Here is a 22,223-nt window from a genome sequence, read left to right as displayed (position 1 = left end):
CAACATTTGTCAGTTAGTTTGTAGTGAATGGATTAACTGTCATTTTGTTTGGTAATGTTAATATATAATGTGCTAGATGAAGGCCCAAAGATTGGGTTCTGCTTTCTAACATGGTCTTAAGGCCCTTTATTTCGGAGGGTCTCAGTTTCTAAATCCAGTTATAAGAACTTCATTAATTCAGTTTACATCTATCTGACATGATACTCGTTGCTAAGTTGATTTCTGTTTCATCAAATTTCCTCATAGAATAACATAACGTGGTATGCACAAGGCTGCAGTTTTATACAGTTTTCAGACATGATTTGTAAATTTCTCCAGTAATCCCAAAACATCCAGAGAGTGAGTTTCTATGCCCCTAAAATGACCTCAGATTAAAGGTTATAGCATGTAACTCATCTATCCTGTCCTCATGTCCTTGTTCAAGCTAATGTGTTGACTTCCTAACATTGTTTCCTGCTGCCATGTTGAATATTGTTATTTTTGTGGAGGGTTTCTTATTTGAAAACAATTTCATCGTTTATCATGCACTTCTTTCTTCAACATACAGCAGTTTGCTCTTTATGGTTTCATATTGGGTTTGATGGCTTATTTCATTGTCTCAAAAAATCTATTTTCTTCCATTCGTTATTGATGCAGGAGGGAAATTTGCATGAAGGCGGAAGAGAGAATGTGATACATCCTTCCATTATATTGAACGCTTCTGTGAGGATAGCAGGGGGAACTGGAGCCAATTCCAGCTGACTTTGGGTAAGAGGCGGGAAACACCCTGGAAAGGTCGCCAGCATATCACAAGGCCAACATACCTACGGTCACGTTAGAGTCTCCAGGTAACCCAACTCCAACCTGCATGTCTTTGGACAGCGGGAGGACGCCGCAGCGCATGTAGAAAACCCACACAGGTCAAACCAGGTTATGAACCAAGAACTTGTTGCCGTGCGCTGACAGTGCAAATCAGCATTAAACCTGATGGGTTTCGGGTCACTTCTGCTTTATTGCAGTTGAAATCCTCACAAAAAGGGAATTGAAACTTTATGCTAAGTTTCACATGTCAGTTAACTCTAATGTAAACAGCAGCGATTAGCAAATGCCCCACGCACAGGATTCATGAAGACATTGCAACAGCTCTTTAAGCACCTATGCATGAACCATGTTGTTCCAATAAATCATTGATCATATAACACACCTTCTTTAATGTTGTCAATATGTGATGCCTTGCTATTGTTAGTATTTAGTTTCCCAATATTTGGCTCTTCTGACATAGTTTTATCCTGGTCAAAGTATTAACATAATAAGTATAATCTCCTGCAGAACAAGATAAGATAAGACAAGACAGACATCAGTAAAGTTATAAGTACACATGCAATGTAAATGCAAGGAAAATATAAAGATATAAACACTATAGCAGTATAGAGATTTAGAAAATTCCCAGAGTCATAGCACACATCTTAAAGGTGTTTAATTCGGGATGGTTTCAAACATTTGCTTGTGTTTTATATCTGAGCAGAACATCAGGGGTGTGTAGAGAATCTAGCCTGATGGCATTTCACAAATCCAGTGTAACTTGTGTTCTTCGCATTTTGCATCAACCCAGGTTTTCCAGGGATTCGTGGAGGCGTAACCAATAGAACAACAATTCTCTCCCTCAGGTCCATGGTTGTTTGGTTCTCCATCCTTCCAGTACCTTAGAGAAATCATTGAAAAACACGAGATGTCTAGTTTGTATAATCAATATTGTTGAGTATTGTTTATAGCTCTCACCGTTTTTCCACCTCAGTGACATTATTAATCCAGATCCATGTCCCCTCTGTCACTATGTCAGTGAGGCCGATCCACGATCCCCTCACCCAGCCGCCCTGGCCGTAATAACTTCTGATGCAGTTAGTCACATATTCCTGTGTATAGAAAAACAATTTTGACAGTTATGGAAGGGTCTGATGGTAACAAATTCAGATATTCTTTACTCCCTTTCTCTTCCTCGTTTGTTTACAGCTCACCTGCTCCTTCTGGTTGTCAATCACAACCAGGTCGGCTCCCCGACTAATACAGTCCTCTCTGCTATCATGCCAGTTCTTTTTAGCAGTAGTGGATTGGAGGCAAGAAAAATAGTAGCAGGAGGAGTTGCGAAAAGTCCAGCTCGGGAGGCATCTACCACAGGTTCCCTCTGGCAGGAGAAAAAAGATTTCCCCTCACTTGAATCCCTGTCAGTAGTTTTTTACAGCCGGCAGTGTTTTGTATGACTATAACTATGCTATAACAAAACTCACCTAATGCTGACAGATTAAACTGCAGACTCGTCTTCTCCAGTCGCAGGGTCTCAACATGTCTCCGATAATCCTTATTGGCGGCCGTCAGCTGCTCAGTTGTCACCTGTAGTTGTGCATAATTTTTGAAGGCACTCCTTAACTCCGCCTTGACGTCCTCTGTGGCCTCCAGCATGTCGCTATGGTTGCTTCTGAGATCGCTCAGCTCGCTGATGAGCTGTGTTGCAGCTGAGTGGGAGACCTGATAGGAGCTCTCTTTAACTTTGGCACCTGAAGAGGTGGAAACACAGACGACTGTCTTTTTGCCATTTTACTGTTTTGTTTGAGAAGCATATGGAAACTGAGCTTTTCACTGGTAGAAAAATTTATAAAATGATGAGGAAATATGAAAGAGTGACCGTCAAACTGTAATTTTTCCATCATGAATGAATCATGAAATTAGTATTTATTCCTTGATTGTATTTTATGCAGATTTTATCTCATACTCTTGACTTAGCTATATTTTGTATTTCTATTTATTGCCTTGTTTCTGGTCTTTATAATGTTTATTCTTGGCTGGAGCCACTATAAATAAACCAAATGAAGTATTTCTGAGTCCGATTTTAAAATTGATGAAAAATTTCATAAAGTCTGTGTAATAACAATTTGATAATAATATCATTCATAATATTAATTATTAAAGAAGTATTAAATGTAAATATCCTTTTATTGTTCTAAACTGAATATACAATAGCTTGAAATACCAATTTTATGGTTTCATTTTTACATCTTTTATGTAATGATGATTTTCTCTCCAAGTTCCATTGAAAAGTAAAATCATTTATGTTGTTTTGCCTTAAGAAAAACCTCTATTTATGCCCACTCTTGTCTTCTGCTTATATATATAATTATATATATATATATTGCATTCACTTGACTTGAAATTGTAATTGTTATTTGATTATAGATTGACAACATCTGCACCAATGAAAATTAAGCTCTTTGCCAACTCTTGCATATTTACATTTATAATAATAAATAACCTTGAATAATAAATAAATCATCCACGTTTCTCTATTTTTTAAGTAACATTCATTCTGATATGAATGAAAGATCAGCATTAAATATAACACGGAAAAGGCTGAGTGAAATTCCCACTAAGAAGGAAATGAAATATTTTTGAAAAGCATACTCACAGTTGATCCCAATCACAACAGCAACTATCAGCAGAACAGCATTCAGCAGTGCCAGACACAGTATCACCAGCCGAGTGTTGGGCCAAGTGAATCCCCCTGTGAGTCAGGAAAATGAAATAAAATGTAATGACTTAAGGTTCTTAACTAGTCTTTCCCTATTGATCTCCCACTGTTATAAAAACATAACAATTGAATTGAAACTTTTTGAATTGTGATTGAATCTGTAAATAAATCTCTTCTATGGCAAGAAGACTTTCCTCTAAAAATGTCCTCATTATAATCTTGACCTGTAAATTATATTATCATATCATTCAGACCGGGTTTGTACATTTCCTGTATTCAAAATATATATTCATTGACATTTTTGTAATGATAAGAATAAATTCAATCAAAATCAAAAGAAAAATATTTGTAAAAAAAATGTACCTGCTGCAAATTTCGAATAGTCTCCGCTGAGAAGTTCCCCTACGTGGTGGTTTGTTCTTCTCTGTGGACTCTCCATGACTGCAGTGATAAAGGAACCGCCCGTTTATCCGTTAACTGCTGCTTTTATATCCTCGTGTGGCACAGTGGCTTTGAACCTGAGTGCTACTGTCCTGCATATGACTTGTGTTATATGGACTTAAAATTGGACCACAATGCAACACATTCATTTCAATGCAGGGTTATACACTCTAAATGAACTTATACTTAAACTTAAGTTGACACTATGCAATGAAAGTATATGAAGATTGAGTGAAATTTGAGAATATAGGTTTGCCACAGGTTTTTTAGGAATTACATTATTTCCACTTTCCATTATTATTTCACATCACTCTTATGTTCAGTAACTAATAAATACTCATCACTGGTTATCAGGAACTGATCAGTACATGAAGTAACTTAGTGATTGTTTGATTCGCTCCAGAGTCTATGAGGCTGCATTTGACGAGTCACACCCTCTGAACTTGAACCAGTTCATTTTAAGTGGGAACTGGCGCAACACTGCAAACAGCTACTGGACAACAGTCAGCATTGAAAGGCAGAAGTAGTAGGAGTGCACCATTACACTCCTGTGACCAATCCTGCATGAGACTGAGGTTAGGACCGCCTTCCTCATTAGCATACAGACACAGAAATACATAATTGTGGAATTAACTAAATGTTGAAATATATTTAAGACATTTATTTATATATTACTGTATTTATTTCCATATTTTTTTATTGTTTTCATTATTTATGTATTTTATTTCCTCACTTATTTGTGTATTTATTGTTTTATACTTAAGTCATCTATCGTCCTCCATAGTTCAGTGCATTGCTGGAGATACTATACTAACTGTTAAGATCACAGATCACAGTTGGGTCAATTATCACTCAGGCTGCATTGGCTAAATTCTTTTTTTTACAACTCTGCCAGGACCTCCTGTAAGTGAGCTGCATTAACCTGGAAACCCTGCTCCATTATGGGAAATGTGTGTTTCTGCTGATGTAGATCTGTAAACCTGAACATCCAAATTAAAATAACATCTTTCATCGCCAGGTGTCCAGAAAGGCAAGATTGATTTTAGGCAGTGGTGAGATGTAAGTCAGTACACTTACCTTATTACCATAATTTAGTACATTTCTCGTATTTTTACTTTACTAAAGTACAACTATTTTAAGGTTCTTTTCACTTGTACATCACTAAACCACTAGTTTATACTTCCACCACATGGCACAGCTTTACATGTTCACATTGTTTTTATGTTTTTTTAAAGTAATCAATAACAGGATCCTTCAACAGGATCACTGCAATATTCCTTGAAAGAAAGTGATAAAACATTCCAGGATCTGAATGTCCTCTTTCCTGGGCCATCTCCCATTCTTTCCAAGTGTGTGTTTTTATGCCTCCACACCGGTGACAGCCCGTGACCAGAGGCATTCTTTTTTGGCTTGTTGTCGTCCTATTCTTGTGAATACGATATCTCAAGAATGGCTGAAGGGAATTTCTGTGGAAATCTGTTCAGTAGTTTTTGAGTAAACCTAACCAACCAACCACCAAGCAAACAAATGGACAGCGGTGAAAGCCTTGGCACAGGTTTTAATTTATGTTCAATCAAATAAAAAAATTATATCTATATATACATATGTAAAATATGTATGTTTTTTTCACAGAGAAAACCCTTAATAATGTTCTTATGTCATTATTTAGTGCTCAGTGGTCCTGCGAAACCAAAGCCATTCTGTATGCTTATTTATGTGGTAGATATAGGTGTATGTAAAATAAAATAAAATACCTACATCTCAATTATCACAGAATGTATTCTAATAAATGTGATTTCTAAAACAACCAGTAATCATTTCAGCTCAAATCAAAGAAGGTGAGTACATATTCCATCATTGACTTTGTGTCTACATTTACTCACAACTGTGAGGCCACATTACGAATTCTGAACTCTGTTGTTGTTAATGATCAATGTATTTATTGATGAGTTAATAAACAAACATACAAACAGTTTATTCTGCTGTGAAGGTGATCGTCTCCACAGCTAGCTTGGTCCAACTTCACATAACCATTCCTTTTTGGCTAGGCAATGTCCGCTAAACCACGACTTCTCAAGGTTAACCATGTTCATAATTGCTCCACAGCTCTTATTATGTGGTCCTTCTTGGTTGGGCTCCCCATCTATCCAGAACCTAAAGCGAGGCTCAAGTTACATATTTTTTACCGTAGGTGCATGATTTGTTGCTGTTAATGTTGATCATGAAATAATTTGAGTTTGAACAGTTGCAAGTAGCAGTCGAAAGCACATAACAACTGAAAATTCATTTGATCACATCTATATTTGATGTGCTTCTTTCAGAATCATCTCTTCAGACTGCGAGCTTCGTGATCATTCTTGGTTATGGTGTTTACAAAGGGACTCTAACACTTAAAGTGCTTACCCTTCACCCAGCAGCGTCGCATTATTCACCCACATCCAAGTGTCCCCTGCTTGAAGAGTAAAGCCAATCCAAATTCCCGGACCCGCCTTCGTCCAGTCACGATTGCCTGCTAGTTTTGGTAGGTAATCATCGAGCTTTACCTGTGTAAAGAGTTTGTATAAGCCTACAGTGAGTACAGCATAAAAACGCAATTATCTGTGATTCATTTCATACAATCTTGTTGCTCATTTTATGTTCTTAAATCATGTAAAAAAAGTCCTTTGTGCTATTTAATTATTCGAAAGAAAGATGGCTGCCATGGCTACTCCCAAAAGTGAAGCCAAAGCATCTCTGGTGCCATCTGGTGGCTTGTCACATCATAGATCATCAATCCCGCCTCTTCCATGTTAGTAGATGGGACATGAACTAAACAGTCAAGTACATGTTCCTATCGAGGTACTTCTTATAACACTGATCTATGTTCACATAATATTATTTCTAGTTTTAATTGGTAATTTGATGCTATGGTTGATTGAAAGCTGAGACTGACTCATGATTGGTCGAGTGGGAGTATCATTGGGACCTCAATACTGTGGCTCCATCCCCCAATCGCTACTGCGGAGACACAAGATGGCAGTTTATATCCGGAATATTTCAGTTTCATTTCCGAGTAGTGGGAAGGAGACACGTTGTTCATCTTTATATACAGTAAATGATCTCCAGCTAGAATTATTATGACTATTATTATTGTTATTATTATTACTATTATTATTGCAAGTTATCTCTAAATGTATATTTTGTTGGTTTGAGTCAAAAGTCCAATATGTTTTTGAAGATATTTTCAAGCTTTCATTTTCAGGGTTGTGAAGGGTCCTTGATTGGTTTTGTAAACCTGAGGAATGTTATCATTTACATAAAATATCCATAAAACTGAATATCAGAGCCTGTCACCATTTCCCCTCTCGGAAACTGGACCAACCTGCTCCACCCTGTCTTCAATCACAGCAAGATCACCCCCACGCCGGATACAGTCCTCTCTGCTGTTGGCCCAGCTCTTTAAGGGACCGGCATCTGATTTAGAATGGAAGTAGCATGATTCGTTCAACCAAATCCACCCCGAGGGGCATCGTTCGCAGTTTAGCCCTGTTGAAAGAAGAAAACTTGCTAAAGCCTCAAGATGAAGAGAAGACTCAAATTCACTCAGAGTGTCTCTCACTGATATCAGAGGATGAGGATTTTGTTGTTGCCCGCTCCACGTGTAGTGTCTCAAGCTGCCTCTGAATGGCATCACCGAGGGTCTTGTTCCGTTCTATCTGCCGTTGAAGTTGCTCGATGCTCCTGCCTGCTTTCTCTAGTTTGTCCTCGGTCTCCTTCTGAACCTGGACAGCTCCACTCTGAATGAACTGAAGTTGCTTCACCTCTATGAGGAGTGTGGATGTTGTCATTTGCTCCGGTGCTGATTCCTTATCGACTTTGCCACCTGTAATCAATAAATCAATCAATTTGAAAAACGGTGACAGCCAGAGACACAACGTTCACTTGGACTCAAGAATGATGGACTGGTTAGATTTTGGTGGACAAAGGTCAGGGTATCTGTGAGCTTACAAAAAATAACATGGAACACCTGGAGTGATTTTTTCTATAAATTTGGTACTACTGTTCACTTTGAGTAAAAAACTAACTGGTTAGATTTTGGTGGTCGAAGGTCAAAGCCCAGGGTGACCACTTGAATCCCTTTTTTGCTTCGTGAATGCATTATCTCTTGAACGTGATATCTCAGATCAGCCTTTTGGGAATTGTCATTTGACTCAAAGATTAACCGATAAAATTTAAGTGGTCAAAGGTCACGGTGACCTGCTTTGAGTTTGGAAATAAGCATGTTGACTGACACTGCCCCAGCTGGTGGAGGCACACAACTGCAGGCCCATAATTTATAGTTACATATATTACCAAATAATGTCATGTTGTTGAGAAAGGGAAAATGTAGTCAGGCGATATAAACTTGATGTGGATTGATTGAGGAATCAGTTTGGAAGGCGTAAGCCAAACGGATTCTAAATGAATGAAGCTGTGAATCAACACCTTCCTTGGATCCGTCATACTCACAGTAAATCCCAATAACAACAGCCGTTAGCAGCAGAATCGTGTTCAGTACTCCTAAACACACGGTCACCAGAGGATAAACTGGAACACTTCTGGATCCAAGTCTGACTGTGGACCCAGATCCTGAACAAACACACAGTTTCATGCCCCCTCGAAGTGAAAATTAGATAATAATGCAGTAGGTTTAGTAAAAGCTTTATGAGGGAAGTTTAAAGAACACTTGCCGACCTTTACTTCTCATGTCACGGTGTGATGGTTTTCCTCCTGTGCTGTCGTCTTGATTTGAATTCATCTCTGGATATGCAATGGTCTTTTACTCAGGAACCACCGAAGCAGGTAACCTTTATCTGTGTGAGGCAGCTACTCTGTCAATATTACAACACTGTTTGTGTGTCTGTGCATGTGTGTGCGTGTGTTTGGACACTGATGAACCATAAAACTAACTAGTGGTCTGAATGAGAGATTTCATATTTGTTATATGTAATAAGTACTGCTATATAATGCAAATAAATAAATCGAATGTAACCTGTAAAAAATTCATGTCTAAATTAGAAAATATTCATAACTTATTTCAGTTTGGACTGTTCATTATTTTATGTGCAATTGCAGTGTCATATATGTGCAATACTGACTGAGTTTTCATATTTTGTTAACAGTGTTTATTTCTGTATTTTATAGTTCCAGTATTTATACTACTTTTTTAAAACTAATTATTTACCTTAATCTTGAGTGTGTATTTCACTATTTCCTTTTTGTTGCTTTTACATGGTAAACTCCCTTAATTTAAACAAATGAAAGATTACCTTATCTTGCTTTACCCACAACCCATAAACTATTTTAAATACGACTTAAGTGGAAAAGCAAAATAAAAAATGTATTTTAGAATGTTAAATTGTGAACTGAGTCAACTAAGCACCAGCAGTGAGTGTGGTGCTGATATTGTATTTCATTGTCACTCCACTTCACTGTAATCCAGCCCTTCTATTGAAAGTTTCCGGGTTTGATCGACAGGATGGCGGCTTGTTTGTCGGTGTGTTGTTGTTTCACGATCGAGTCCAAAAACACGTGTGAACAGCCGTGAAGTTGTGTGTTCGTTCCACAGACAAACTTTCCCCTCGGCCAGTGGAACGACGTGTTTATTCAAATTCAGGATTTCACTGCGTACGGAAGGCGATGCGCTACTTTCTGTCAAGCTGACAGGAAGCCACGCGTCACCGGAAATCCACTCCACTGGATTTCAGCGCAAAATACACCACAGAACGTCAAAGTTCAGGCTCTTTATTCTGAAACCCCCTCACAGTTAAGTTACGTTGTAATGACAGCGGTGTGACTCTTGACACCAGTGTAAGTTCAGTAGTGGGACGCATGTCGTGTTTTCCTCGCGTTACACTCGAAAGTGGCCGTGACGCGTCTGTCTGAGCTCGTGTTGTGACGGCTCCCCTTCCTCCCGGTGACGCAGGGAACATGTCCGCCGGCTGTGTGCGGTTGTGCAGCGCCTCTTTCTCACGGAGCCGTCGCTAAGGCCTGTTCCTGCGGGCTATTTCCATCACAGAAATGTCACTTGCGGAGTACGAGAGACACTTTGACTCGCTGAACTCGGACCTGGGCGGCGGGTCCGTGGTCAGCGAGCGATCCGCGTCCAGCCAGTTTAATGGCGAGGAGGAGAAGCTGCACTACATCCCCATCCGGATCCTCGGGAGAGGGGCGTTTGGAGAGGCCACTCTGTACCGTAGGACCGAGGTACGTGTGGGTTAAAGCCCCAAGCGCAGTCTGCTGTGTTTAGAAGAAAGTGGGGGGTACATTCAGCCTTGTTCCTCTCACTGTCCTCCATGGAAACTTTGTTGTTGAGAGTGAAGCCACAGGGCCAGTGGCGGAACCAGGGTTTTTCTAGACCAGGGGGTCTTTAAGGGGGCCAAAACGTACACAAAAAAGTTGTTTTGAGACGACCCCTGGGTAAAACCCGGAGCATTGGCTCCAGAGAGTTTGCCTTTCACACATGCACGATACAGCAGGAGGTTCTCTGCACAGACACGTTCAGTAGAGATGTGGAGCAGCGATATACAGTCAATGGGACAGAGGCAGGAAGTGACGTATTAACTCCACTGAGGAGATCCTATGATCACGTTTACAGCACCCTGACACCACCATCGGCTCTTATCACCTCAGACTCTCTTGACGTATTCGTCGGTGTCTTCTACGTGTGTGTCGCTGCTTTTCCCCAGGAGATATTTGCTTTTTTTTGGTTCTTCTGACAGTAATGGGGCCCTTCAGGGGCCAGTGCCCTCTGGCCCCTGCCGATGGATCTGCCCCTGCATAGGTGGCAAAGAAAAGCCACACATCATTGAATATATTTTACTTTTTATACTTCAAACAAAGATTAGAACATATCTTAACAAATTGGTATGTAATAGTGAGTAGTTTATTTGAAAGAGAGGTCTGGTTTCTTTCTTTCGTCTAAATCTTGTAACACAATAATACGAATCAATCAATCATAAACAAGAAATGTCTATTCAATTGGGCAAAATGTTTTATGGTGATTGAAGGCACACCAATGTGTCTGGCAACCTGAGCTGCTCCCTGCTCTGCTGTTTTCATACCCCTGTGAGAAATTCTTGAGTGTGAAGAAGATAAATGACTCTCCCCTGCCTTCTCGCCTGCTCAGGGGTTTGCAGATATTTTCATTTGACCCCCGTCCTCCAGCAAACGTATTGTGAACTAACCAGATATCAACATTTCTGTCCAGGTAGAAGTAACAGCAGAGAGACCTACTGGTGTGCTCTAGTTTTAGTCAATGAGATGTTCCCTCTGGCTTGCCTAGGACAACTCTCTGGTGGTATGGAAGGAGGTGGAACTGAAGTCGCTCTCGGAGAAGGAGAGCAGAGATGTCATGAATGAAATCAGCATCCTCTCCATCCTGGAGCACAACAACATCATCGCCTATTTCAATCACTTCCTGGATAAAAACACTCTGCTCATTGAGTTGGAGTACTGCAATGGTAAGTGTAGAAGGGAACTCGGTGGCTCGCTCACCACCGCCAAGGCCCAACACTAATGAAACCGCATTTATATCTGCTAGATCCAGATTTTTATAAGTATCTGCACACACTCATTGATATTAGTCCCCTAAATATTAAATTTTTTTTGTCGGACATTAGTGAAAATGTGAAAGAAGCCCTATCTTGTAACGTTAAAATAAGTTAAAAGAAATCCTGGGCCCACCCCCTTTGTCCAAATCTATGCCAACATTTTGTGGGTTCTTTCTTGGCCCATGCTCTAAAACAAATCAATGGACAGAAAACACAAGCTTTTCGGCGGAAGTAAAAACACGGTGTCTACTCGTCAGATTTGGTTTGAATGCTGCTCAGCTGTGACAGAATGCCTAATGTCCTTGTCATCACAGGAGGAAATCTGTATGATAAAATCAACCAGCAGAAGGGGAAACTTTTCTCTGAAGAGGTACGAGTGTTACATTGCAGGCTGTTTATTTCACACAAAGCAGATGATTGCATCCTTTTACATCTTTTCAACGTGTTTCCTCAGGTGGTCATATGGTACCTGTACCAAATTGCCTCAGCCGTTTGCCACATTCACAAAGCTGGGGTATTACACAGGTGAGATAGTCACATGACTTTCTATTTTCTTTCTAACAAGGATTATTTCGGGGTAATGGAGCTGTTCTGTTTTTCTTACAGAGACATCAAAACTCTGAACATTTTCCTGACAAAGACTGACCTCATCAAGCTCGGCGACTATGGGCTCGCAAAGAAGCTCGACTCAGAGTTTTCAATGGCAGAGACTGTAAGTTGGGATTTTGCCCACCAACATGTTATCCATGAGGCTTTGATGTAGTTAATATTTAATCTTAAGCAGTGGTTCTTAATACCCTCTGCATTCCATTGGTTCTATCGTGATATTGGTAATTAGATCTCCACCGACATGGATTTTTAGGGGCAGATGCCCAAAATTCTGATACCGATATATATATATACATGTTATATGATCTAAGTATGTTATATGATTCCTAAGACGCAGTTATCAAATCCTCATGACAAAGAAATGTAACCGAAACATGAATTAACTTTTTAAGTTTTCATATTGGAAACGCCAGTCCCAACATTTCATTGAAAGGCTCATTGGCGGATTCTCTCTGCAAATCAATAAATTGGTCTAGATTTAGTGGTTAAGTTTGCATGCTCTTTTTATTTTAGGTGTAGCCATGTTATTCTGTTATATTGTCATAAACATAAATCCAGAGAAACAGTCATAGAGTCATAACTGTTCTTAAATTCATCACAGTGAGTTTATAATTATTATCTTATGTGTCTAAGAGTGAGTGTACAGTTAATACTCTGTCATCACCTGGTAGAGTTGATCAAGTACTCATCATTGTACAGTTTTATGACATGGCTCCTGCATCAGGTCGAGATACTAATCGTCCCCTTTGTACTTTTTCTCCCTCTGTAATTCCAGTGTGTGGGAACTCCATATTACATGTCTCCTGAATTGTGCCAGGGATCAAAGTACAACTTCAAATCAGACATCTGGGCGATGGGTTGCGTAATTTTTGAAGTCTTAACCCTTACAAGAACCTTTGATGCAACGGTAAGTTTGCTTGAAACCGATTTGATTTCTGGCATTAATCTGAGAAATTTCATTTATTACCTCGGAATGAATTAAGACTGTTTGTGTCCATGCAGAACCCTCTGAACCTCTGTGTGAAAATAGTCCAGGGCAACTGGACGATGGACGTGAACTCGGATGTTTATTCGTCTGCATTGATCAAGATGGTGTACGAGTGCCTCGATCAAGTGAGTGAGGGGAATCATCGGAGGGTGTTGTCTCTAATAGTCTGTAACAAGGTGGCTTCTGTGAGGAATATCGAGTTAAGTCCCTGTGTTCTTCTCGTCTCGCAGGATCCTGCAGGGAGGCCTACCTCTGAGCAGATTCTGGACCAGCCGTTCATCTCTTGCTGCCGAAAGTAAGTTGGATGAAAGAATAGAATTGTCTTAATAACAAAACATTTTTTGATTCTGTTGGATGCAATGAATGTACAGCCAGAACACTCCTGACCACCGCTTTTTCTGTCAGGGAGCTGGAAGAGCGAGTAGCCCTGCTGAATTCAGCGATGAAGAAACCAAAGTAAGTTGTTAAAACTTGTCTAAAATTGTTTACCATGAAATCCCGGAGTGTGTAGTACATATCCGATTTTTTCCCCTGGTCGCACTGTAGGCTAAGTACAGTGACCGAAACCCCTGTTGCCGTGGTGACCACACGTTCAAGGGAGGTGTACTTCTGGGGCGGAGGGAAGTTCACCCCCCAGAAAATGGACACATTTAAAGGAGGCAGCAGTGCCCAGCATGTGTGTGCAGGAGAGAGTCACTTTGCAGTTGTGACAGTGGAAAAGGACTTGTACACCTGGGCTGTGAGTATTCACACATCACTCTGGGACAGATTCAATGGATCTGGTTGTTCTCGTGCTCCGCAACAAGAAACTTTATCAATTCTGTTCAGAATGTGCAAGGCGGAGGCAAGATGGTGGGCCAACTGGGGCATGGAGACCAGTCCTCATATCGACAGCCAAAGAGGGTGGAGAAGCTCCAGGGGAATGCCATCCGACAGGTGGCGTGTGGGGCTGACTTCACCGCCTGTGTCACCGGTGAGTGGACAAAGCTTCCAGTGAATACAGGAACTTGAGGGGGTAAGAAAAAAAACAAATGTCTCTAATGGACCATTCGCTGCTGTTTTTACAGATGAGGACCAATTGTACATGTTTGGGTCAGACTATTATGGCTGCATTGGAGTGGAGGGCGAGATGGGAGTTGAGGTTCTGGAGCCGGTGCTTTTGGAGTTTTTTGAGGAGCGGCCTGTCCGTCAGGTTTCGTGTGGGGACAACCATGTGGTGGTGCTGACTCAGAGCGGGGAAGTCTACTCATGGGGCTGTGGAGAGTACGGTACGTAGGATTTCTGTATGCACTGTTGTTTTGAGCTGGTGTTAAGCCTCTGCAAGGTTGTTTTTGCTGTTATAACTGCAGCCAGCAGGTGGAGACAGTGGGCCTTTAAGGTCATGCCAAGTGATCCTTGTCAAAATTAATATTTTCCTGCTGCAGGGCGACTGGGTCTGGAATGCGAGGATGATTTCGCTTCTCCTATGCAAGTAAGTGAAGACTTTTATCCCTACAGGAAGTTAGATACAAAACCTGATCAAATATTCTTACTTGTAGCTATTTATTTAAAAGTACTGTCTGTTTTCTGGTTTTCCCAGGTGGAGATCCCGAAAGGTGCCGTCATCTCTTCAGTGTCATGTGGCAGCGATGGAACCTTCTATTTGACAGAAACTGGCAAAGTCCTGGCATGTGGAAACAATGAATTCAACAAGCTGGGTCTGAACCAGGGAATCTCCGGTCTGAAAAACCACCCCGGGGAGGTACTGGGCAATTCTTAAAGGCAGTAGGCGATTTGTAAATGTTTACTAGGGGGGGGGATGGTCAACAAATGGGGGACGAGGAGGGAGAGCGCAGCAAGTGCTATTCCTTTTTGATTCTATTTGGTTTCAAATCTAAAAGCATCAACAGACATTCTATAAATGACTATCAAAAGCAGCAGGTGTGTTAGAGACAGAGTTATTTGTGTGCGTATGAGAGAAAAAGCACTTTTAAACGCACTTATCTAACTCCTACAAATTGCCTACTATGCTAAGGACTCTATTAATTTGAAGACTTTGTGTGATGAATGATGCAGATGTGCTGATTGTTCAGATATGTTCATTCTCCTTACCCCACACCAGGGTTACCAGGGCACCCCGTACATCACCACACTGACCTTGGTAAAGCAGCTGTCTCGATTCACCATCCAGGTCATTTCTCCAGGGAAGACCCATACTGCTGCGATTGATGGTACTGTCAGAAATGGCCCTTATTTCTATTGATCACCAAAATGGCCACAGTTTCACAGAAACATTATTCCGTATAATTTTTGGCTTCACAGAACGTGGTCGTCTGATGACCTTCGGTTGCAACAAGTATGGACAGCTGGGTGTGAAGGACTTTAAGAAGCATCAGGGGGTCCAAGTCCTTGTTGGGCCCTTTGGAGGGAAGACAGTGACTAAAGTGTCCTGTGGAGAGGGATTCACCATTACAGCCACTGAGGGTAAGAACACATGCCCCGCTGCAGTGCATCTATGGTAACGACATACGTGTGAAAGTTTTTTTTTTTTTTTTTTCAGACAATCATATCTTTGCCTGGGGAAACGCGGGAAACGGGCGACTTGGGATGCCTGCTGATAAGGGATTCGGTTCAGAGGTGTGTCCTGCCATGCCAAGGCCCATCTTTGGTTCCCTCCATCATGTACCGGACCTCTCTTGTTGTGGCTGGCACACCATTATCATAATGGGTTAGTAATCAAAACCTGCACAGTTTACTGGAGTAAGCAGCCAGCTGTCTAATAAATGGATTTTCCTCTTTGCAGAGAAAGTGCTGAACTCCAAGACTATTCGCTCCAACAGCAGTGGGCTATCAGTTGGTAGTTGTAAATACTTTTTTTTTTTTCACCATCTGTTTATTAATTCATTGTCTTTGTCAGAAGAACTAGTTGCATTGCCTGCTCATTATCATTGTATGTGTGTGTGCGCACATGTATGTATAAAGGGCTGGCTCAGGAGGCGTCTACCTCCACAGTTGATCTGGACATAGAGCCTGGCGCAGAGACTGAGTGTCGCGACAGGGGCCTTGGGGGAACCCGGGAGGCAAATACAGAGCGGCCCCTCTTTGAGAGCCCAATGACGTCAAGTGCAAATCAGACTGGGGACAGCTCCTGTCCATTCTGGCTCAGAAAGGTTTGTTTTCATGAAAGTAATAAAATTTTGATTGAATCATAGGATGGAAACATCAAAGTGGAGACTCAGTTCTTTAATTCAGCAAGGTTCTCGTCCAACAGGAGCTTGAGGATGCAGAGTTCATCCCGCTGCCGGAAGGATCTGAGCTGTCCACTCCTGACCAGCTCTCTTCTGTCTCAGAAAGCGTCACTCTACCTTATGAGGAGCTGAAAGAGCTGAAGGCTGCAGCAGCAGCTGTCAGCTGCAAGAAAGAACTCTCGGTAATGCCAACATAGCTAATGGTTACAAAGTAAAACTTAATTGTTACAAAGTAAAAAATATCTCAATATGCCTGTTCCTGTTGACGCTTGACGTCCCCTTCTGTGTTTTGTGTGCACAGACTAAGCGAATGAGCTGTGATAACATCAATGGAATGGAGGAGACTCGTGTCTGCACGAAAGGAGAATCGATCGTATGCTGCAGTGCCAGTAGGGAAGTCACACAGGTATCAGACCTACACAGTGCAAATCGTAAACTAATAGGAACAACACATCTACACGGTGTTGAACCAAACGCTTTATTTTGCAGCTGAATGAGACAGTCGCTTGTCAAGAGATGAGGATCCAGATGCTGGAGAAGCAGGTGAGACTGTTTTCTCAAAGCTTCCCTCCCACTTTAAAAACCACTTTAATCCATGTGCATAAGTATCAGCACCATGTTTTCTTGTCATCTTTAGGTCAAAGACCAGCAGAAGGAGAATGAGAGGCTCTGGGCGGCAATTCATTCTTCAGTTCTCCGGGAAGCTGGACGGTCCAATAATGGAAACCCTCACTCTGATCGTGTGCCTGGGGATGTAGGAGGAAGGGCAGGCGGATTCACAAACCACGGGAGCAGATCTGCAGGGGCCAGTGTGTGAACCTCCACTTGCAGGTTTCTATATTATGGGAGAAGTGTCACAACTCACAGCACATACTGAGTAAACCAGCTGGTTGGTTGCAAAGTGCAGGCTCGGTCAGAGGTGCAGCACAAGATGCATCCTCGTGCCCACTCACAAGGGTTACATTACAGTATACATGTTTGGCAGAATGCTTACAGTTGCATGGTTACATTTTACTGTAATACTGTATAATACGTGCCCACTTGTGTTCACATGGGTGCAGTGATCTAGCTCAGTTTCTTCACACACTGAAATGTTGGCTGGACTCAACATGAATCGTTGGACCTTGACACACTGGAGAGATATACTGATCAAAGTGTTACTCTGCAATGTGAAGGTAAATGTATCGGTGGTGTTAGTGTTGATTTGTAGTGATGTCAGCACCAAGGCTTCAGTCCTTTTGCGCCTTAGATATTCGTATTTATCGCATAACGGGCAAAACTAGCTCATGCAAATAGTAAATAATTTGCTCATACATCAAAGGTTAAGATGTCCTCTTCTCTTTCAGCTGTTCAGCTTGGCAGCCAGTATGTTGTCCACACTCATGTTGGCACGGTCTTCTAATGTGAAAATACAGCTTTCTTAAATATCACTTTTAACATCATTTGAAATCGCCAAAAACCATGAGAAAGTATTAGATTCACTTAAAGGGGGGGAACAAATCTGAGATTACGAGAACAAAGTCATAATATACAAGAATAAAGTTGTAATATGAGAATAACATGGTAATTTTACAGGAATAAAGTTGTAATTTATTGATAAAAAAACGGGGAAGAAGTCTTACAAATAGATAAATGTTTTGGCTCATCAGCACCACATTATCATAAGTATCAAGACTAATGTGCAAGTAACTGAGTCTGAGTCGATTCTTAATAAAGAGGACAAAATTGCCTTTATTGTGAAGGGAGAAGTTTGGTAATGGTCGAATGTTAAGAATTTTTTTTTAATTTTCTTCTCAAAGACTTTAAACTCGTAATCTCAGAATGTTATTTTTCTTCAATATGGCCCTAATGCCCCGTCATAAAAAACAACATAGAGCCTCTAAAACTGTCCTAATTATCCGACATGTAAGCTATTGCTTTTATCTCATGCAAATATATCATTTTAGAATTTTGCACGTTTTATTGTCTTATAAAAGAGCATTTGTGTGAAACACAAAACTACTGATTCATTTTTTTACAAGTAGGTTACTCCTTATTGCCGTCTGTGACTCTTGAATTCTCAAAGGTGCAGCACGTGTAGGTTTATCTTCGTCATACATGAACACTTGAACACTTGGAATGTGGACAACATGGTTTTTAAAGCTTTTACTATACAGCTGACCTTGCAGCTCTTTTCTTGTTGTTGTTTTTTTTAATTGTACTTTTTTAACCATGTAATCTGTCTTTGGTACTTTCTGAAATGTGTAGGGTTGAAAAAAAACAAAGTGGAAGCACATGTTTTTGCTTTTATTTGCTAGAGATGTGTTGGTTTTGATCATTGTGTGCAATTATGTGTATAAAACCCTTTTCATCATAATGAGGCTTACAAGCTGATGTCAGTGGTATAACACTGGCAGTAAAATGCTATGTTAAATACAGAGTGTGCCTTACAAGCCATTGAAACCAAAGTTAGAGCAGAAGTATGACAATGTTGGTCCTTATGTGATTTTTTTTTTTCTAATACAATGTGACAGCATGTATTATGTGGTTTACCTTTTATTTGGTTTATATTGTGGAGATGCAACAGTTGTATAAGCAAACACTCCTCCGCTCACTCCTATTGTTGCTTCCTGCTTTGTGTTAGAGCAATAAATAAAACTTATCAGCGGTCTTTTTTTGTGTATATGGTCAATATTTTCTTACAATGTAATCTACATTACACTGTAAATATCTCTGATGGCGGATATGAACAGATTTAGAAATCAAATGAAAGGCCTTAAAGTGAGGAAGCTCTGTGGAAACTCTGTTAAGGGTCAGTTCAATTAAACTTTGTCTTCTTCCTGTTCATTCACAATTCCTACTCACTCCCTGACGCTACTAATTAGCTGATTGTAAGGTGCTGTGGACTTATGTAATAAGTCACTATACGGCTCTGAATCTGGAATCTTCTCTAAATAGTAGTAAAGTAGAAGTGAACTAGTGAAGTCTAGTTAGTTGATTTCGGTTAGGCTAAATCGCGGACATTTTACGGGCACTGAGCAACGACATGGTGAAAGCATTCGATAGACAGCGTCTCTTCTGAGGAGAAAGTATTGAAATGTCCCGAGGGTCAGTGAACAGGTAGGGGTGGGGCACGTGACAGTCTAGGCCAATGTCTGTAGGGTTTTGTGGGATGCCAGGCTCTCATTGGCTGATGAGTTGGCGTATCAAGGGTGAATGAGGAAAAGGAGTGAAGAATACAGTGGTGGACGAGAGGAGAGTCGGAGTTACGAACAAGAATTGTGTCGTGTTCGCTGGACTTTAATAAAGTTACACATAAAGAGAGAAGTTTCCTGTCGTCTCTACGCGAGGACGCTACAATATGAACGTGTTCACCGTTCAAATTCATTATTTGTCATTGAGTTGCGTTCAGTTCATCGTTCTCATAAAAGTGAACGTGTTCAATGAGCGCGTTCTTTTGCGTTTGTTCATGCACAACACTGATAATTAGAAACTTCCATAAAACAACACTTAAACAAAACAGAGGATTTGCAAGCTAACTTTAAATGAGTTACTGTCAGGAGGAAGAATAAAAGATAAAATAAGCTAATATCAAATGTATTACTCATTTTAAATGAACTTATAAATTCCAGAGCTGTGATTCTCTTCCTTCAAAGTTTACACCCGTTGCCTAGAAACCAAGGTGTTCTCTGATTGGTGCGTGAGACGTCACTTCCTGAAGCAGAGTCCCGGATGTTTTAAAAAACCGACTGAGCTGTGTGTTCACGTCACAGCCTCCCAGCGACCTCCAGGTGATTCTGTTAGAGACTGAAAGAGCTGTTTAAAATCATCACAGTCTGAATATGAAGCTAAACTGGCTCCTTAGCTAGGCTGCACGTCGTTTGAATGCAAATCCGAGGTGTTAGCTTAGCTTGTAGCTGTAGTGGAGCACCTGCACGCTGCATTCTGCATTCTGGATTCTGCACACTGGATTCTGCCTGCACTCACTTACAGTCTTGTTTCTCCTCCTTTAGCTCCACCATGTCCAACGAAGACCTCGTCTCGGTGGATTATGAAGTTTTTGGCAGAGTTCAGGGTGTATTTTTCCGGAAATACACTCAAGTAAGTCAACTTCTGCGCAGGAGATGCGAATTTGAGCACGTTAAAGCCCTCAAAAAGCCAATTCATTTGCCTGAATAATCATAATAATAAGTCTCACAATTTCAATAGGCCCTCACTGTCTGTCAGTGCCTGTGAGTGCATCATTAACATGCTCTTTTAATTGTTTAAAAATACACTGAATGAATTTTACTATAACTTTAATGATTAATCACATGCCTTCTAAAATACCAGATTATATTTGAATGGTAAATAACAAATGTTTATTGTGTTAATTATAAAATCTGATGAAGTAATAACGAACACAACAGCAACAATAAATCATATTAAAACTTTATTTATATAACACTTTGCAAAAGCAAGTTGACAAAAATGAGATACACAAAGACATAAGAAATCTAGGTAAAAGCCATATTATAAAAAGTGTTTAAGCAAGATTTAAAAGACAACGAGGTAGCCTTCAGTTTCACGCTTTCCCCTGGGAACCAAGACATGAGATCTGCAGATCTGAGATCACAAGCAGGTATCTAAGGGATAAGAAGGTCAGTGATATGAGAGGGGCGAAGAAACCAAATAGATTTAAAAACTAGCAATAAAATGTTGAAATCAATTCTGAGCCTGACAGTTGTGCTATAAGGCAATACAATTTGACTCCTTTGGAATCACACGTATCCTATTCCAGGCTCATTATCCATCATCACTCTGTTTCATTTTCCAGGCAGAGGGGAAGAAGCTTGGCCTGGTTGGATGGGTCCAAAACACAGGCTCAGGAACAGTTCAGGGGCAGCTACAAGGGCCACGCAGCAAGGTGAAAGAAATGCAAGAGTGGTTGAAATCCACTGGGAGCCCCAAGTCCCGCATAAGCAAGGCGGAGTTCAAGAACGAAAAGACAGTTCACAGCCTAGAACACTCATCTTTTAGCATAGTAAAATAAAACAACCCATTTGTTTGTGACTGTAGTTTTAACCTTAAAGCAGATGTGTTATTTATTTAGTCTTTTTACTGGCAGGGATGCAACTCGTAATAATTAGTTGAAAATAAGTGTATATGTACAGTCTTCTAAACATCTACAATGTAATAAATGGAAAAATTATTTCAGCAAATTTCACATTGTTTGGATCTTTATTGAAGTGAGAGCAATGAGGGGATTTTTGAGGAGGACAGCACGGAAAACTTGTTGTGTGGGACAGAGAAAAGAGCATTAAGAGGAACAAGAGGGAGTAGCTAATGGAGGTGACCACATCATTTGAAAACAGCAGAGACTGTAAATATGTTTGCAAATATCCTGCGGAGTAAGACATCTGCCGTCTTTACCAGCCTGGAGTATGAGTCTTACGCTCACTAGGAAGGTGCTGCCCTCATTTGGCAAGGACCGATCTCTGCTGAGGAATTTGGAGAAAGGCTGACAAAGATGTAGGATCCCTGGATCTTCAATTTGTGTTGACTAATACTAATCAGAATTTGTTAATTGAATTTGCTTAAGTTTTGTATTCCTGTGTTATGCTGACTCAGAGTCATCTTTAATGTTACTCGATGATGTAAGGACCAAAAACAGTAGATTTAATGGGCACATTTAATAGTGATGAAAGGGGATATGCTGACTTATTATTTGTAGGAATGAAAGAGTTGCTATTACAGAGAAAATACAAAACAAGTGAATTCTGGATGGAAAAACAACAATCCAGGAATCAGGTGAGATTTTTACTTTACTGAACAAATACAATGATAATGCACTGGAGTTTATAACGTAGTGGACTTTCCGTTTATAAACACATTAGATGACAGTTTTCGGACACTAGGTGGCAGTATAT

The 22,223-nt window shown here is 40.5% G+C and overlaps 3 protein-coding genes across 4 annotated transcripts; 2 read left to right on the top strand and 1 right to left on the bottom strand.

Annotated features, from left to right (window-relative positions):
• Positions 1-1,439: 1,439 nt before the first annotated feature.
• Positions 1,440-8,813, bottom strand: LOC128451126 (uncharacterized). Its single transcript, XM_053434899.1, has 12 exons — positions 8,654-8,813; positions 8,429-8,548; positions 7,539-7,802; positions 7,302-7,465; positions 6,344-6,483; positions 5,952-6,094; positions 3,863-3,940; positions 3,437-3,532; positions 2,265-2,531; positions 1,995-2,161; positions 1,759-1,892; positions 1,440-1,681 (listed from the first exon to the last, which is right to left on the bottom strand). Exons 1-12 carry the CDS (start codon positions 8,715-8,717, stop codon positions 1,528-1,530), a joined length of 1,791 nt encoding a protein of 596 aa, XP_053290874.1. The 5' UTR covers positions 8,718-8,813; the 3' UTR covers positions 1,440-1,527.
• A 912-nt stretch (positions 8,814-9,725) lies between these two features.
• Positions 9,726-18,985, top strand: LOC128450976 (serine/threonine-protein kinase Nek9). Of its 2 annotated transcripts, none has more exons than XM_053434739.1 (23): positions 9,726-10,165; positions 11,244-11,421; positions 11,826-11,881; positions 11,966-12,036; positions 12,118-12,223; positions 12,896-13,027; positions 13,123-13,233; positions 13,339-13,403; positions 13,514-13,564; positions 13,655-13,847; positions 13,937-14,081; positions 14,176-14,376; positions 14,533-14,579; positions 14,688-14,849; positions 15,210-15,318; positions 15,410-15,571; positions 15,648-15,815; positions 15,891-15,950; positions 16,070-16,257; positions 16,359-16,517; positions 16,637-16,741; positions 16,825-16,878; positions 16,973-18,985. In XM_053434739.1, the coding sequence occupies exons 1-23, from the start codon at positions 9,980-9,982 to the stop codon at positions 17,150-17,152; spliced, it is 2,889 nt and encodes a 962-aa protein (XP_053290714.1). In that variant the 5' UTR covers positions 9,726-9,979; the 3' UTR covers positions 17,153-18,985. The 2 variants fall into 2 exon arrangements, with proteins under 2 accessions (XP_053290714.1, XP_053290715.1); XM_053434740.1 differs by having other exon boundaries at positions 9,727-10,165; positions 15,891-15,944.
• A 1,039-nt stretch (positions 18,986-20,024) lies between these two features.
• On the top strand, positions 20,025-21,515 carry acyp1 (acylphosphatase 1, erythrocyte (common) type). The gene is made up of 3 exons (XM_053434832.1): positions 20,025-20,105; positions 20,328-20,415; positions 21,131-21,515. The coding sequence occupies exons 2-3, from the start codon at positions 20,335-20,337 to the stop codon at positions 21,344-21,346; spliced, it is 297 nt and encodes a 98-aa protein (XP_053290807.1). The 5' UTR covers positions 20,025-20,105; positions 20,328-20,334; the 3' UTR covers positions 21,347-21,515.
• The last annotated feature ends 708 nt before the right edge of the window (positions 21,516-22,223 follow it).

Source organism: Pleuronectes platessa, chromosome 11 (assembly GCF_947347685.1).
Source record: "Pleuronectes platessa chromosome 11, fPlePla1.1, whole genome shotgun sequence".
In the NCBI taxonomy this organism is placed as follows: domain Eukaryota; kingdom Metazoa; phylum Chordata; class Actinopteri; order Pleuronectiformes; family Pleuronectidae; genus Pleuronectes; species Pleuronectes platessa.
This window is presented reverse-complemented; position numbering and strand designations above follow the sequence as displayed.

What these genes read in the sequence shown, in the direction of transcription:
- LOC128451126 (XM_053434899.1), bottom strand. Translation starts at nt 8,717, where the DNA reads ATGAATTCAAATCAAGACGACAGCACAGGAGGAAAACCATCACACCGT. An exon ending in ATCCTCATCCTCTGATATCA is followed by an intron (nt 7,466 to 7,538) that starts GTGAGAGACACT and finishes TTCTTTCAACAG; the next exon opens with GGCTAAACTGCGAACGATGC. An exon ending in GTTATGTGAAGTTGGACCAA is followed by an intron (nt 3,941 to 5,951) that starts GCTAGCTGTGGA and finishes TTATCACTGCAG; the next exon opens with TCATGGAGAGTCCACAGAGA.
- LOC128450976 (XM_053434739.1), top strand. Translation starts at nt 9,980, where the DNA reads ATGTCACTTGCGGAGTACGAGAGACACTTTGACTCGCTGAACTCGGAC. An exon ending in TGAGTTGGAGTACTGCAATG is followed by an intron (nt 11,422 to 11,825) that starts GTAAGTGTAGAA and finishes TTGTCATCACAG; the next exon opens with GAGGAAATCTGTATGATAAA. An exon ending in TGGGCTATCAGTTGGTAGTT is followed by an intron (nt 15,951 to 16,069) that starts GTAAATACTTTT and finishes GTATGTATAAAG; the next exon opens with GGCTGGCTCAGGAGGCGTCT.
- acyp1 (XM_053434832.1), top strand. Translation starts at nt 20,335, where the DNA reads ATGTCCAACGAAGACCTCGTCTCGGTGGATTATGAAGTTTTTGGCAGA. An exon ending in TTTTCCGGAAATACACTCAA is followed by an intron (nt 20,416 to 21,130) that starts GTAAGTCAACTT and finishes TTCATTTTCCAG; the next exon opens with GCAGAGGGGAAGAAGCTTGG.